The following is a 14,969-nucleotide window of genomic DNA, read 5'->3' on the forward strand; positions in this document are numbered from 1 at the left end:
GTCACTTACCAAGTACTGTTGCAGGCAAACCAGACACAATGTGGGGAAAAGTAATTTCATTTATTGCCAATTAAAATATAATGTAATTTGGATAATGGGAATCAAAAAGGCAAACATTAAACCAACATCCTTCCTGCCTTTCCTTTACCAGGCTTAATCTCACTGCTTCATTCCAGACCTCTCTACTCATGCCCCTGCCAAAATGGATGGACAAGGGCAAACTCAAGGGCAAAAAAAAAAGCTTATAGAAGGTGGAAGGAGGGGAGGAATACAGGAATATTGTCTGGGAAATTTGGGATCAGGTCAGGAAAGCTGAGGCCCAGTTAGATTTGAGTCTGGCCAGGGCTGTCAAAGGTAAGAAGAAGAGCTTCTAGAGGTATGTTGCTACCAAAAGGAAGACTAGGGATAATGTGGGACCTCTCCAGAAGGAAATGGGAGAACTGTCCACCCTGGATTTGGAAAAGGCTGAGATTCTCAATGACTTCATTCATGGAGCAGATTCTCCTGGAAACCATGCTAGGGCACATGAGGCAGTAAGGAGGTGATCCTGCCCCTCTGTTCTTCTCTCATGAGATCCCCCTTGGAGCACTGTGAACAGCTCTGGTGTCCCCAGCGTGAGAAGGACATGGAGCTGTTGGAGCAAGTCCAGTGGAGGCCATGAGGATGCTCAGGGGCTGGAGCACCTCCTGTATGGAGACAGACTGAGAACATTGAGGCTGTTCAGCCTGGAGAAGAGAAGGCTGCATGGAGACCGGTTGAGGGTACACAGGTCTTTTCTGTAGGATAAGAGTAGAGCCAGAAGCTCTCAGGGAGAAGGTCAAGACACACAGGGATAATGAGTGAACTCTGCAAAATCACACTGAGCTAGAGACTGAAACAAGCTCTGCAGAAAAGGAGTTAAAATGAAGAATGAAGGGGATGACAAAGTAATGGTAAAGAGCATGGGGTTACCTGCATGTGCACTTCTCTTTGATTTTGAGAGTATCTCTGCACAGGCTGTGAAGACAAGTCTGGGAAGGCTGGTAACAGAGATAAAGAAATAGGAGTTTCCAGAAGCAAGGAGCCACACAATGGTGAGAAGCTTGATCAGTCATCTGCAAAACTCGGACATGACCCAGGCTGTATAGGTTCCACTTGAGTACATGAGGAGATCCTGAAATGAAGAGATGCTGTTGAAGAGAATATCCTTACCTGTGAACACCCAAAGAAGGCAATATGATGGCAGGACCCCCGAGGTACATAATCCCTCTGGATCTGGTGCATTAACTAAGGGCATGACCATGCCCTCCTCTTTAAAGAACGTTCATAATGTACTTCACATGATAATGACAGCTCATTATGAACATTTCTAGCTCATGGTGTGTTAAGGATACCCTCTCCCCACCTCCCCATTTTCCACTCAGCTATATTGCTTGAGCCATGAAATCACCAGCAATCCTGCCTTTTGGCTCTGTCCCTGGACAGATGCTGCATTTCGAGGAGGGGTGAGGCATGGCTGATTAATCTGTGCTCAGAGAGGCTGGATGCTGGGATTAGTGCTTCAGATGCTCTTAACATCTGCAGCTCCAGGACAGCTCCAAATTCATCAGCCCTGGAAGCCGGAGGGTAACAGCAAGGCTGGTAAGAGCTGTTATGGGGGGAGTTATCTATTGAATTGCTGCTGCCAGGTAGCAAGACAAGAGGGAGGTTTTATGGGAAACGTGGCTGCCATCCCAATATCTTGACACTTCCATACAGTTTCTTGGCTGTGTCTGTGATTCCCAAGACTAAGTACTGTGCTGTTGGCTGTGTAGAAGGAGGCAAGGCTGAGAAGCCAGGGAAAGGGCTGGAAGGACCCCACAGAGCAAGCACAATGGAAACGTGTCAGCTCTGAAGGTCCTGTTCCTTGTGGTTGGGAGGTGGGGTGAGTGAGGATGGCCATGGGCTCTGGCAAGTCCCAGAACTCGGGGTCAGCCTTTGCAGTAAACATAAGGGGCTGCCAAACCAGAGGCAGAAAGAGGGAAGGTGTTACTATGGCCTTACTTTATGTGGTTACTATGGTTTATCTCCCTGTCCAAAACCAATCCCTCTCTGCTGGTTTGCTTCTCTGAGCTGGACTTTCTTACCCTCAGCTTGCCCCCTTGCTCTGACTCAGTATTTTTGCCCTGCACTAACTCTTTGTTTGTCTTCATCACAGAGCTTCACAAGCCTTTTGTTTCTGGAGACAGCACAGGGAATTAGAGGAGACTTCTGAGCAGACATGGATGGCTTACAGCTGCAGGTAAGGCTCACCTTGTGCCCATCACAACCTTCTGCCACCCTTCAGGCTGACGAGCAGCTCCATCTATGTACAGTGACACAGACATTCCTGGTAGCTGCGAATGACTCCCTTTTGGGGAAACTCCAGGAGTCTATTCAGGATTAAGCCCAGAGAGTGCCTGAGCTCCTGCCTTAAGTTCCCCCTTCCTCCCCTTCCTGCAAACAGCCTGAGCCTGCCCTGGCTGGAGGCATGCAGGGACTGTCCATCCCATGAGTTAATCGCCTCCTGTTCAGATGTTAGGAAGAGATGAAGCTGCTATAAATAGATTGTGAAGCCCTCATGGTTTCAGCTGTGATTCACACACATGGCAGAGAAGCATTAGGGAGAATTAACAATCAATCACTCAGGCCCTTTCCTAAGCATAAACACCATTCTGTCCCTGGCACTTAATCTTGCCCAGAGGAGGTCAGCAGCGCTTCCTGGAGGGTCTGAATGGGTCAAGTGGACAGGGAAACCCAGAGCAGGACTCTCATGAGCTAAAAGCATCCAGAGTGACTGCGCAGCACCTGCCCATGATCAGCAGCGGCATTTAGGAGCATGGCAAAGCATCCTGCTCCCCTCCCACTGGGGCTCAGATCAGATGGTGCCGTTTTCTTATGGTGTACATTTGCTGGGATGCCTGACAACAGCCTTTGGGACTGAGACAGCTTTTGGTGATGGTATGTGCAGGGGACTGGGCTCTTTCTGGCTTTACCTAACCAGTGTTGAGATGTGCCTCTGACCTAGCCACCCCCAGGGTCTATGGCAGTCTGATTAGATAAGCATGATGGGGCAGGACAGTGTAGCTGGGTGGTCTATGTGAAATCCCAATTCCTACCCACCCCAATCCAAGATTTTCAAAGCTTAGAGGAAAAAACATAGCTACATTTCCCCCATTCCCATGGGAAGCTATATGTACTTGTTCCTGCATGCATTTGCATTCATTTGCTAGTATTCAAGTGTTTGGTAGCTTCCCTCCCCCTGCCTTGCTGTGTTTATGCTGTTAGCAGTGATGGTCATGGAATAATATAGGTGAGATGGAGAAACCAGCTGAAAGGGAGGTGAGACCAGACAGGTCCTGGAGTATGAAGGCAATATCTACCTACCTGTTTGTCTTACAGTCCCCCAGCTACAAGGAAAGAGTGGCATTTTTCTTGAAAGGTATCTTAGAGGGGAGAGCATCTCCTCAGGGTGAAGAAAATCCCTCTCACTGTGCATATTTGATGCCCCATCAGTAAAAGAGAGATCAGCGTCTCTCGTTTCAGAGCATTGCAACAGTTTTATGGCATCACCACTATATTATGGGTCAGAGGATGAAAGAGATGCTCAGAGTGCTTATCATCCACAAGAGGTAAAGAGGAGTCTGGATAAAAGGCTGAGAGTTCAGTGTTGGTATCTTTGGGTGCTCTGTTAGTGGTCTAGGGAGTCTGGAGCTTGTGAGATGAGACATATACCAGGAAACTTTTTCCTTTCATCCTTCTCTTCAGGACTGAGTCATCAGGGTTTTCAGTGAAGAAAGGAAAGAGGCAGGCAAATGGTCAGAGAGGGTGCAGGTTTGTATGGGAATCACCTTATTACAATGGGACTAAATCTAAGGTCACCCCATGACTAGTCCAGAGCAAAGAGAGCAATATCCTGCTCCATGCTGCAGGGAAACAGCACCCCATTGCAGCTCTAGGCAACATCCTTCAGCATAAACTGAAGCCTGCCAGCATGGGGGTGATTAAAGAGATCTCAATACGCAGGGTTCTCCTTGTGTGGATATGATCTCCTGCCTAATGAGGCACTGTATGAGGTTGGCATATCTAAACCGAGCTGATTCTGGTGTCAAAATGGCATTCCTCTATTTAGGAACATGTCACTTAGGCTGGAATATGGACTGCATGTGTACTGAGGTCCGAGTGGGTCTGAAGGCACCTGTATGGTCTTAACTCACCCTTGAAATGTTAATTATGTTATGGAAGAACCTGAAGTAAACTGCCTTCAGGAATCTGTGTGGGAAGGACTGAGCAGGCTAAAGGGCTTCAGAAATCATTGTGATGTGTTTCCATTACTGTACTGAAAGTGGAATTGTACCCTAGAGTTTCAGCAGGGGCCAGATTCCTCAGCTGGATCCTTAAAAAGCCACAGAGCCATATTCAAATCTGGAAGTGGCTTTGCAGTTTCCTTAGTTGTGAGTGGCAAGGCTCCATTGAATTGCAGAAGCTTTTACATGGACAATCTTGTATCTCAAAAAGGGAAAAATGGGCCATGTGAAAGTCTGAAGGGAGTATTTCAGTCTGTCTGTCCTACGAGTCAGTCCAGACAACCCGAAATAGCTTTGGAATGTGGACCATATTGGATGCAAATGGCAGACCATATGTTGTATAACATTAATCGCCAAACTTTCAAAAGCACCCTATTGACCTCCTGCAGTCAGTGAAAGAGCACAGCTCTTGCTTAGGCACCTCATAGCTTGTCATCTGTTCCTTGTTTTTCTCCACCATTTAGATGTTAGTACCACCAACCTGGATGGTCTCCAGTGTTGAGAGACCTGCATGAACTCAAAATATTAGCCAGTTTTCCAAAACATGGCATCTATAAATGCCAAGCTTACAGATGGTACATGATGCAATGGGAATTACAGGCACAAAATAGAAGGGTAAATGCAGTACATGGCAAAAAACTCAATCATTCATTTATAAAAGCTGGATCTACTCACATGATATGTCCTGGTGGCTGCCATGGAACAGATGCTGGACTGCTAAAAAAGGGGTTGGAAAGATACACAGGTTGAGAAAGGAGGAAACAAGAGCTGTAACAAAGAACTCTGCTAGTTTGGGCTGATGAGGCTCACCTGCAGGGAGGGGAAAAGGCAACATGTGTGAATGTTCTTCCACAAGAAGAAGACCAACAAGGTAAGGAGAGTAACATCTTGTAGACATCTTTGGAAGACAAGTCATCCCTGGTTCCAGTTATTTGAATGTGGGCTGGCATGCCCAGCTCTGGTGCCACAATAGTACTGGAACTGGTCCATGTCTCTTCAGTAGCTTTATTCTCCAGTGCAGTGTGTTTCTTTCATGCAGCTGATATGCACAAGAGGAAGTTTTTCTCTTTCTGAGACCATATAATTTCTGCTTACAGCAGGCATCCAGCAGCCGGAGTCTCCTCAAGCTTGCTGTTATGGAGGTGAAGTGGATTCATGTGTTGGTCATCTTCTTCTTCGTGTTGTCTGTTGCAATGACGGGCTGCTTTCTGTGGCAGTACAGCCTTCCCAAGGTGGAGCCCAGTGAGTAGTCATCTTTCATCTTGGTCATGGTTTGGCACACAAGTTCCTGAGACCGATAAATGCCTTTCTTCCCATGTGGATAATGTTCTCCAAAGAGTATTTCCTCAAGCAGTACACAAATTTGCTTCCTCCCAGCTGGTACAAGGACAGAGAGGAGATGAACACTGGGCTGATGGAGTGCCATGTAATTCTGTTGGCATCCAAAGAAGCTCCTGGCATTAACATAGGCTAATTGATATACCAAGCAGACATTTTGCTTTATGTTCTCTCTTATATTCTTTAGCATCGTGTTGTAAAAGTCCCTCCAGTTTACAACAAGTTTTGTTTTACACCTCACCATGTGCTTCAGCTTATTGGCTCTCCCTTTCCTATTCCCATAATCTAAAACCTCTAAACTGGCTCAAGTCCCCAGTTCACAGACCAGTGTCTGAAGAGATTTCAGACCCAAAGTTTTATCACAGAATACTGGAGGCTGCCTGTAGGCTCTTGTGCATTGATCCTCATCCATCTCAAAGTTTTCATAGTGCCATTTCTCTTCTCATGTGTATTTCTAGTGCTTTGTGCTTCGATAGTAAGTGAAAAGATAAAGAAACGCTTTGTTTCCAGCTTAAAGAGCAGAGGAGCTGTATTTATGAACACCTTGGGATCAACTGGGAAAACAGTGCCTCTAAGTAAGAGATTTCCCATCTCCCACTGAGTTGAAAGATCTCTGCTTGCCATAGAAATTTAAGATACGTCTCTGGCATATGCAGAAGACAGCTGACATACTAGGTGTGCAGCCTATCAACTGCTACAGTGCTAGATTTCAGTTCACTTCTACATCTATTTCCTAAGGTTACGGTATGCATGGAACAACTCTGTCCTGAACCCAAACTCAGACTTTATCTTAGACATGGGCAGGGGTCTAAACCCACTATCAGATACCCTACAGAGTCTTCCATAGTCCCAGATTCTTACTCTTCCAGGTTGCAGTCAGTTGAAGCCTACTGCAGTTCCTGTCCAACCCATGTTGGAACAAGCAGTAACAGAGCACAGTGCCCTCTTCAAGTTCTGGTTTATGTGAGATAGAAACAATCCCTTATTATCTCTTTCCTGTGCAGAAGTGTCCTTCAGCTTTGGACAACACAAGCAAGAAAGCTAGTGCTGACTGCTGGATGAGCGCTCAAAGCTTGTTAGTGTGCCTATTGAGGTCGTATATTCTATCTTTGAAATGTCTTCCAGGCCCATCCGTGATGGAAGTGAGATCAGAAGCTGTGCAGATGTGCCCCCGTTATCCTGAACCAGTACCCCTGGACCACCCAATCCCCATTCTGAAGGATGCTTTGGAGAAGGTCTGTGGGAGGGGAACAGTGGGAGAGAGCTTCTGGCTGCTTTTCTGAAGGTGTAAAGGAGAGAATATTTTGCTCCTTAGCATCTCTGGGGAAGGAGGTGGGAAACTGAGGAAGTGGAGAACATGTGAATCTGAAAATGGGTATTTAGAACTTCCCTGAACCCACAGAACAGGTCAATATGCAGTTATCCAAAGGGTAAACTATAATGAAATAACATTGTAAATCAGAAGGTGTGGAGATCAGACATAAGCAGAAAATGGCAGCTTTTGGCATCTTGTATGCTATTAGGCAGCCCCCATATCTGGGAAGTGAGTGACTCATGTAACAAGTTCCTATTCGTCAGTGGCTGCCAATTCCTTATTTTATTGCTTTGCTGGCTTTCCCCATGCTACCATTTAAAGATTAAGAAGCTATTTGTAGGTAACTACAAGGAACAGAATGAAGGGAAAGGAGAAGAGGAAGGGGACCTGCATATGAATGAGAGAGACCTGCTTTTCTTCAACATGATAGTTATCAGAGCTGTCCCACAACATGTTTCGTGGCATGAAAAATGTCATGGGATATTTGACAAGTCAGGATCATTTTCTCATACATCTTTGAATGTAAAGACCAGATGTGCACAGTACAATTTAAAAATGAAGAAATTACTATTATAAGTTTTAGCATTTGGGTATAATTATAGAAGCATCATAGGTATTACAAGGATGATCACCATGTTCTTCTATATAGTGGACATGTAAATTGAAAGAAAGCTACTGAATAATTCAGCATAAGCAATTCAAAAGAACAGTACAGTTAAATGTTTTCTTTTGCCAAAATCCATTTAGAAAAAACACTTTCAAGTGTTTGGAAGTAGGGAGGGCTGATGGTCTGGGTCTTCGACTGCCTGTAACAGACTATCTGCATCGTAAGACTCTTGGTTTGGAAATGCATAATTTCCCTCTGTTCTCCAGGTAGATATGATGCTGCGCCAAAAGATTGATAGCTCTGGTCTCCCTGCCATGTCTGCCATTGTTATCTACAATGACACTGTGCTTTGGACAGGCAACTTTGGGAAGAAGAATGCTTCAGACCCCTCCTCAGTGGTGCCCAATGAATACACTGTTTACAGGTGGGACAGATGTATCGCAGGCCTGAGTGCTAGGAAAAGAGCAGGTACACATACCTGATAACTGGATAGAACCACTGTCACAAACGACATCTTCTGCTGTCCCAGGTCTGCTGCAGAAACCTCTTCTGTGAAAGCTTGTGAGACAATGCTTCAGCTAGACCCTAAATTATGCTTGCGGCTTACTGAGTTGTTGCCTTTGGATTTTGGTTTTAATTATTTTTAATTCAATCAGACAAGATTTTAATTGAAAGACCTGAAAAGTGAAGAAAATTGGTCTAGTGAAAAATGGGGTTGGGAAGAGTAGATACTGAGCATGTAAAGACCTGTACACTTACACATCTCCCAGTGAAGTCAAAGCCATGTTGACCATTACTTTTTAGACAACGACAGAATCAAGCTCTTAGCATGTGGTATAAAAAAACCCAAAACAAATATAGAGGAAGTGTTCACTTCCTTTAAAGATCTATTATTAAATTATTATTAAATTAATTATTATTAAATTAAATTTATTATTATTAAAGTGCATTATAACTCTTCTGTATATGAAATATATGGGGTGCACATTTACTGTCAAATGTTGTCCTCAGAAGATACAATTTAGGAAGCTTTCACCAGCTGTGATTACCTGTTTTTTCCCCCTCTGTATATCATGATATTCTTTTGTTTGGAAGGGACCTTAAATTAAAGGCCATGTAGTTCCAAGCCCCTGCCACTGGCAGGCATAGGAGAACCCATCTCTGGATGGGTTTGAATCACCAGCCTTCCAGTTAACAGTCAAACGTGGTGGCTGATTGCATGATGAAGACTCCCCCAAAAACCCTATTGGCAGTCATCATGATTTGTGGTTGGAGCTACCCCAGTATCTGATCCTCTGACTTTTGGTCTTGATTGATTAAAACATCCTTGGCAAATGTTTTCACTCTTGGCTGTCTTGTGTTGGTCCAAGAATTTCACTTCTAGCAGCACAATATGAATGTGCCTGGCCATCCTTCTTAATCATGACCCTGCTTCGGAAAGCCAGTAATATAGAATCAAGGTCATGCTCCAGAAGGCCTTTAGTAAACCTAACACTGTTCTGAAGCCACCCAAATAGCAACTCTGAACATGAACTATAAAACTTTATGGCCTTTTAACCTTAAAATTCTAATAAACTACTTGCAATTTGATGTGGTATTTACTAAGCAATAATTTACAAAACATCATATTGTATGAATAGTAAATGAGCAGAAAGAGATCTGTAGCCAACTGCACTACTGGGGATATACTTTATGTTGAAATCTATAAAGACCAGAACTAGGGACATTAATTCAAGCTTCTTACTTGCATTTTGGCCATTCCCTTTTGAGTTAGCAAAGATGTAGCATGTAGAGCTACAGGGAGTAAGTCACTTGGGTGATCTCATCATCCTCTCAAATCATGGCATTTTAATGCTTACCTTCCATAAATGTTTGTTCCTCACTAGAATTGCCAGCATCTCCAAGATCTTCCCCACCATTATGTTGTACAAGATGTGGGAGGAAGGAAAAGTCACATCTCTTGACGATCCATTGGAACGCTATGCCCAGAACTTTGTTATTAAGAACCCTCTGGGAAGGCTCAAGGAATCGGAACAGAGACACACAGCAGATGGGCTGGTTTTCTTGGAAAAAGGCTCAATCCCTCTTAAGCCATCACCTGTTACCTTGCGCAGAATGGCCAGCCAGCTCTCAGGTGAGAAAACACTGCTGCTTGCTTGCCCTCTGCCCACCACTGTACCACTTGGAAGGGTCCACAGAGAGAACAGACCATGTTGCAGGGATAAAAAAGGTTGCTGTTGAGGCTATTTCACCTTTGCACATCCCAGAGGTCAGATAAGACCCTTGGAAGCAAGTTGCCAGCAGCTTCATCAAGTGTTAAAGGGAAACTCTTGTCCAGGCAGCCTGCTAGGAAAGGGCCAGGCTGCACAATGGGATGGGGAACTGGTTTTCCTGTGCAAGGTGAATACAAATTTCATTCAACACAGTACCATGGAAAGCAGGCTCCAATTGCATAAGGAGTTTTTGTACTCTAGTCCAGAGTGTTTTCATTCTTCTGGGATATAGAATTGATGGTCAAAGTGGCACCATCCATCTTCACTTTGAACAGATGCACCTTGACCAAGGAGTGAAACTGAGCTGTCAGTGGGGTTCCCAGTCTGGGATTCCTGAGCTGTTGCTCATAGAAGACTCTTTATCTGCTGCTACCTTCATCATTGGGTAATGCTTACATGAAGGTTGAAGGAGCTCACAGGGCTCAGGAGAATTTTAACCTTTCTCAGAAAGAAAACTGCTCATACTTGACTCAGATAGTCCAGAATTTAATTGCCAAAGAAACTGCTGATATCTCCTGTGGCATTTGAATTAAACTCTGTAGGACCTGCATTATTCCAGATTGGAATAAAAGCCCTAAAATTAGGACTTAAGATCAAAAGAGCATGTAGGCAGAGTGCAGTACCTGAGGAGAGGGTACAGCATCACCTGAAACAAGCCAATATCAAAATAAGGGTTCCCCAAAAAGGAAAGATGTGCCTGAAATCTGGAAACAGGCAAGGAACCCAAAGTGGCCAGGGCAGGAGGCAGAAAGATGTGTGCACAGCTCTGCCCAGCTCCTCCCCATGAAGACAGGGTCTTCCTCTAGGCAGCCTGATGATGTCCTCAGAGACACAAACTCTGCCTGGTCCTGGGTGCTCCTTGCAGGAGCAGTGTGTGCTGGGGCTGCAATTCCCAACCTTGCTGCAGTTCCCTGTCACATAGTAAGGTGCCAGGTATGCCCTAGGAACACCTGTAGGAAACATATGTCAAAAGTATTCCTGGTCATATATTTATTTGCCAAGTGCAGACATTCCATTGCTACCATCACTGTGCTGCATTCGTGCCCCTGCTTACCTCCTTTGACATCTTTTACATTCCTATATCTTATTGTTTGGCTTATATAGAATGTGGCCCAAATTTCCCAGAGCACACCAGCAGCCCACAGCAACCAGCGTGGACCCTTAGAGTTCAGTAAAGCGAGAAGCACAGTTTAAATTCCCCATTGAAAATCCAATGAATGTTGAGGTCGTGTGTTACACTTCCTGTCCGTCAAAAATCAAACAGAAACAGGTTCTGCTTAACATCAAGATCAAAGCCACTGCCTGATGTATTGTGAAGTGGTTTTCATCTGAATTCTTCCAGTGGAAACTGGTGTATAATATATCCTTATTATCAGGGCTTTTCTTGATTGCATGTTACAAAAGTAAGGCAAGAGATTATTCTCCAAAACACTTGATGGGTACATTGGTAGGGAGAAGCTCCAGCTTGTTAAAACTATGATTTTCAAATAGATATGAATGACAGTACGAGGCACCAGTGTAAACTAGTAGCAGTATGCTTGTCTCTTCATCAATTAGCAGTCCATGCAGTGAAATCAAGCACTGGATTTTCTGTGATGCTCACACATTCTCTGGTTTCTCATTTCTAAGGAACCTCAAGAGAGACACAGCAGTGCTGTCAGGTCACTGGTTGAACTTTCCCACTGCTCTGCTGGCATTGTGGCAAGTAGGGAATGAAGGAACCCACTGACTACTGGCAGATGGTCACTGCATCTCTTATCTGGTCATTCAGCTGCACAAACAACCACAGACCAGAAGCAGGAAAAGTGCTCACATTACAGTTAAAATCCCAAGGCCAGACCACTTGAGATAAACAGCTATTGATGCTGCAAAGGAATAGGGCCTTAGTCAGCTTTGTCATGATTCAACATGTAGTCACTGAGCAGACAATTGCAAGCCATTTCTCTGTCCTGTACTCTTACTGCTTTCCTCCTAACCTCTTCATCAAAGTCAACTATAAGCTGGAATGCGGGTTTAATTCCAGATGTAATCCAGGTCCTTGCAGCACATTTGCTATGTGCATAAAGCACATGTGTGCATCAGTGTTATTTCCATTGTGCTTTTGAATCTTGCCTTTTGCTCACTCTTCACCACACTGAAAGTGTCCTGGACCATGATTTGTCTCAACCTGTTTCCTGTTTTCCATGGCACAGGTCTGCCCAGGAGGCTGCGGTCTACCAGCCTGCTCTGGAAGGGCAGCACACAAGATGCTCTAGCTCTCCTGAAAGATGATGTCTTGGTTGTTGACCCAGGAACAAGGTCAGATATATCCACTTACAACTGGGGTTTGTGTTCTCTACTGATATTAGCTGCACCTGCAGTCTCTATAGCCTATGGATAAAAGACAACCATTCCTAAAGGGAGCTTCAGCCATCTACCCATACCCTGTCTTAGGTTGGAAAGAGTGATTGGAGGTGCCAGGGGTTCTTTTAATTTAATTCTTTTAAATTTAATCCTAAATTATCTAGTTCTATTAATGTTTGTTACAGGTTACATAGCCTCTTAAAAGCCTATTACCTGAGTTACAAACACTCAAAAATACCAACAGCATCCAGCAGGCGAACCTGCTCACCATTAAAATATGTAAGGACATCCACTCACAGACTCTCAACCCCTCATTACTTGACATGTTGATAGTTTTAACAGTCTCCCAAGATCATTTTTCCTCAATGAAATTCCCATTCATTGATATAGAAATTTTATCACATTTTTCTTGATTATTTCAGATAGAAAATTCTACATAGAGGATGTGCTTATGCTTGGGTAGAAATATGTATGCTCATCATGCTTGTATTCAGCTAGATGGGCTGGAAATGACTGAAGCGGTACCAGATTTATGATCTAAATAAATCTGATCAGGCCTCAGTGAGCTGTGTGGATTTACACAATTAAAAAAGAAAATAGAGCAAACAATGCTAAAAACATGAATTTTCAAAATGCATTTGAAAAAATCTTGCCCATTTATGTCTTCATGCTCTTAAACCTCGTTCAAGTGTAAAGACTTAAATCACTGTAGGGATATTAAAGACTGAAGCACTCAGGTGTCTCTGATGACTCAACATTGCTGGATGCTGCTTTGTAGAATTTTAAGTGCTTTTTAGGTGCTTTTATCTTAAGGTAGCTTAGGTGCTTAAGTGATTATACCATGTTAAATCTCCAAAGAAGCTTACCTGGGATTTTGAGACCTTTAAGGAATGCACCTGTAACTCTCAGCTCTGTTCTTAAAAAGAATGGATATATTACTTGGTGAAAAATTACGAACAGTAAAGCAGATATGCAGATATATAGTTTTTTGCATAAAAGGTTGTTTTGTTTTCCATCTCCAGCTCTCTTTCTGCACATAGTGGTTAAATAGAATCATAGAATAGTTAGGGTTGGAAAGGACCTCAAGATCATCCAGTTCCAACCCCCTGCCATGGGCAGGGACACCTCACACTAAACCATGTCACCCAAGGCTCTGTCCAGCCTGTCCTTGAATGCTGCCAGGGATGGAGCATTCACAACTTCCCTGGGCAACCCATTCCAGTGCCTCACCACCCTTACAGTAAAGAATTGCTTCCTCTTATCCAATCTAAACTTCTTCTGTTTCAGTTTTAACCCATTACCCCACGTCGTACCACTACAATCCTTGAGGAAGAGTCCCTCCCCAGCATCCTCTAGGCTCCCTTCAGATACTGGAAGGCTGCTCTGAGGTCTCCATGCAGCCTTCTGATGAAGTTTCTGTAAGAAATTTCTTTCTTAACAACAAATCAAGGCAGCAACATTCAGTTTTCCTTTGTCCCTCCTGCATCTCTCCTCCCTTTAGCATGTCATCTGATAAAATGAGTAATTTTCCCCAGATAGCTACTAGTTTTGCATACTCATACCCACACTGTAAGGCTGATCCAGATATATTCCTCTTCTTTTTCAGATGTCATTACAGTAATTTGGCCTTCTCACTGATGGCACATGTGCTAGCCGACCACGCAGCTGAGGGGCAATACCAGCGCTGGATCTCAGAGAACATCCTGGACCGCTTGGGCATGGAGGATACTGGCTTTGATATCACTGCACCGATCCGATCCCAGATGGCTGTGGGTTTCTATGGCAGCCGGCAGCCAGCCCCTCTCTATGACCTTGGCTGGTACAGACCTTCTGGCCAGATGTACTCCACAGCTGCTGACCTTGCCAAGCTGGCAATGGTCTTCTTAGGTACCTACCACCGTCGTCTCCTGGCACCTGACACAGTGAAGACGATGCTCACCCCTCTGTTTAAGTGCTCCATGGAGTACTTTGCTAACAAGACCGGTACACCCTGGGAGATCAATGAGCAATTGGGATATGATGTCATTAGGAAGGATGGAGACCTTGATGGCTATTCAGCAACCTTCTCTCTTATCCCCAAGCTCCACCTGAGCTTCATTGTGCTGATGGCAGGGCCCAGGCCTCAGGGGGGAGATATTGTGACTCAGACATACGAGTATCTTATTCCTGCCATGGAGACGGCATTCAGAGAGGCAGAGAAAAGCTTGATTCCTCCTCCAAGTCCAGGCCCTTATGTTGGCTACTATACCTATTCCAACCTGACTTTCTATGAGATCAAAGTTGGACCTGGTGGGGTGCTGGTCATGCAGCAGTTTGGGCCTCATGTGGAAGAGCTGATTCCTGAAAAGTACCGGACGATCAAGCTCCACCACCTGGAAGATCGTGTTTTCCAAGTTGTTTTTGACAAGGAGTTCCCATGTGTTCTGCACCTGGGCTCTGCTTCCATCTCCCTGGAGACCCAAAATGGGCAGCTCTTTAACTTTTACCCATTTGATCGCAAAGGTTTGTCTCCTGGTTTTGATGCGCCAGGGCTGAACACGTACAATGTGGTGCGTGTGCTTCGTAAACCTGTATTCTATAGCTAAATGTCCCGCTGCTTATCTGGATGCTTCTGGGACATGGCTCCAATTCTGTGTCTTACCAGACTCTCCTGTCTGTGTGGCTTTATAGATGTATTTAAAAGGGAAAGATGGCTGCAATGGACTTTTTGCCCAAACAAGATGTCACATCCCACTTCTAAAACTACTTTAATGGCTTGCAATCCCTGGCAGTGCACAACGGGCCAGGTA

General features: G+C 44.5%; 1 protein-coding gene across 1 annotated transcript; it reads left to right on the forward strand.

Moving 5' to 3' along the window:
• The first annotated feature begins 2,221 nt into the window (after positions 1-2,221).
• On the forward strand, positions 2,222-14,765 carry LACTBL1 (lactamase beta like 1). Its single transcript, XM_005143681.4, has 7 exons — positions 2,222-2,260; positions 5,402-5,546; positions 6,768-6,877; positions 7,831-7,988; positions 9,451-9,698; positions 12,030-12,135; positions 13,787-14,765. Exons 1-7 carry the CDS (start codon positions 2,240-2,242, stop codon positions 14,763-14,765), a joined length of 1,767 nt encoding a protein of 588 aa, XP_005143738.3. The 5' UTR covers positions 2,222-2,239.
• The last annotated feature ends 204 nt before the right edge of the window (positions 14,766-14,969 follow it).

Source organism: Melopsittacus undulatus, chromosome 12, assembly GCF_012275295.1.
Source record: "Melopsittacus undulatus isolate bMelUnd1 chromosome 12, bMelUnd1.mat.Z, whole genome shotgun sequence".
Lineage (NCBI taxonomy): Eukaryota > Metazoa > Chordata > Aves > Psittaciformes > Psittaculidae > Melopsittacus > Melopsittacus undulatus.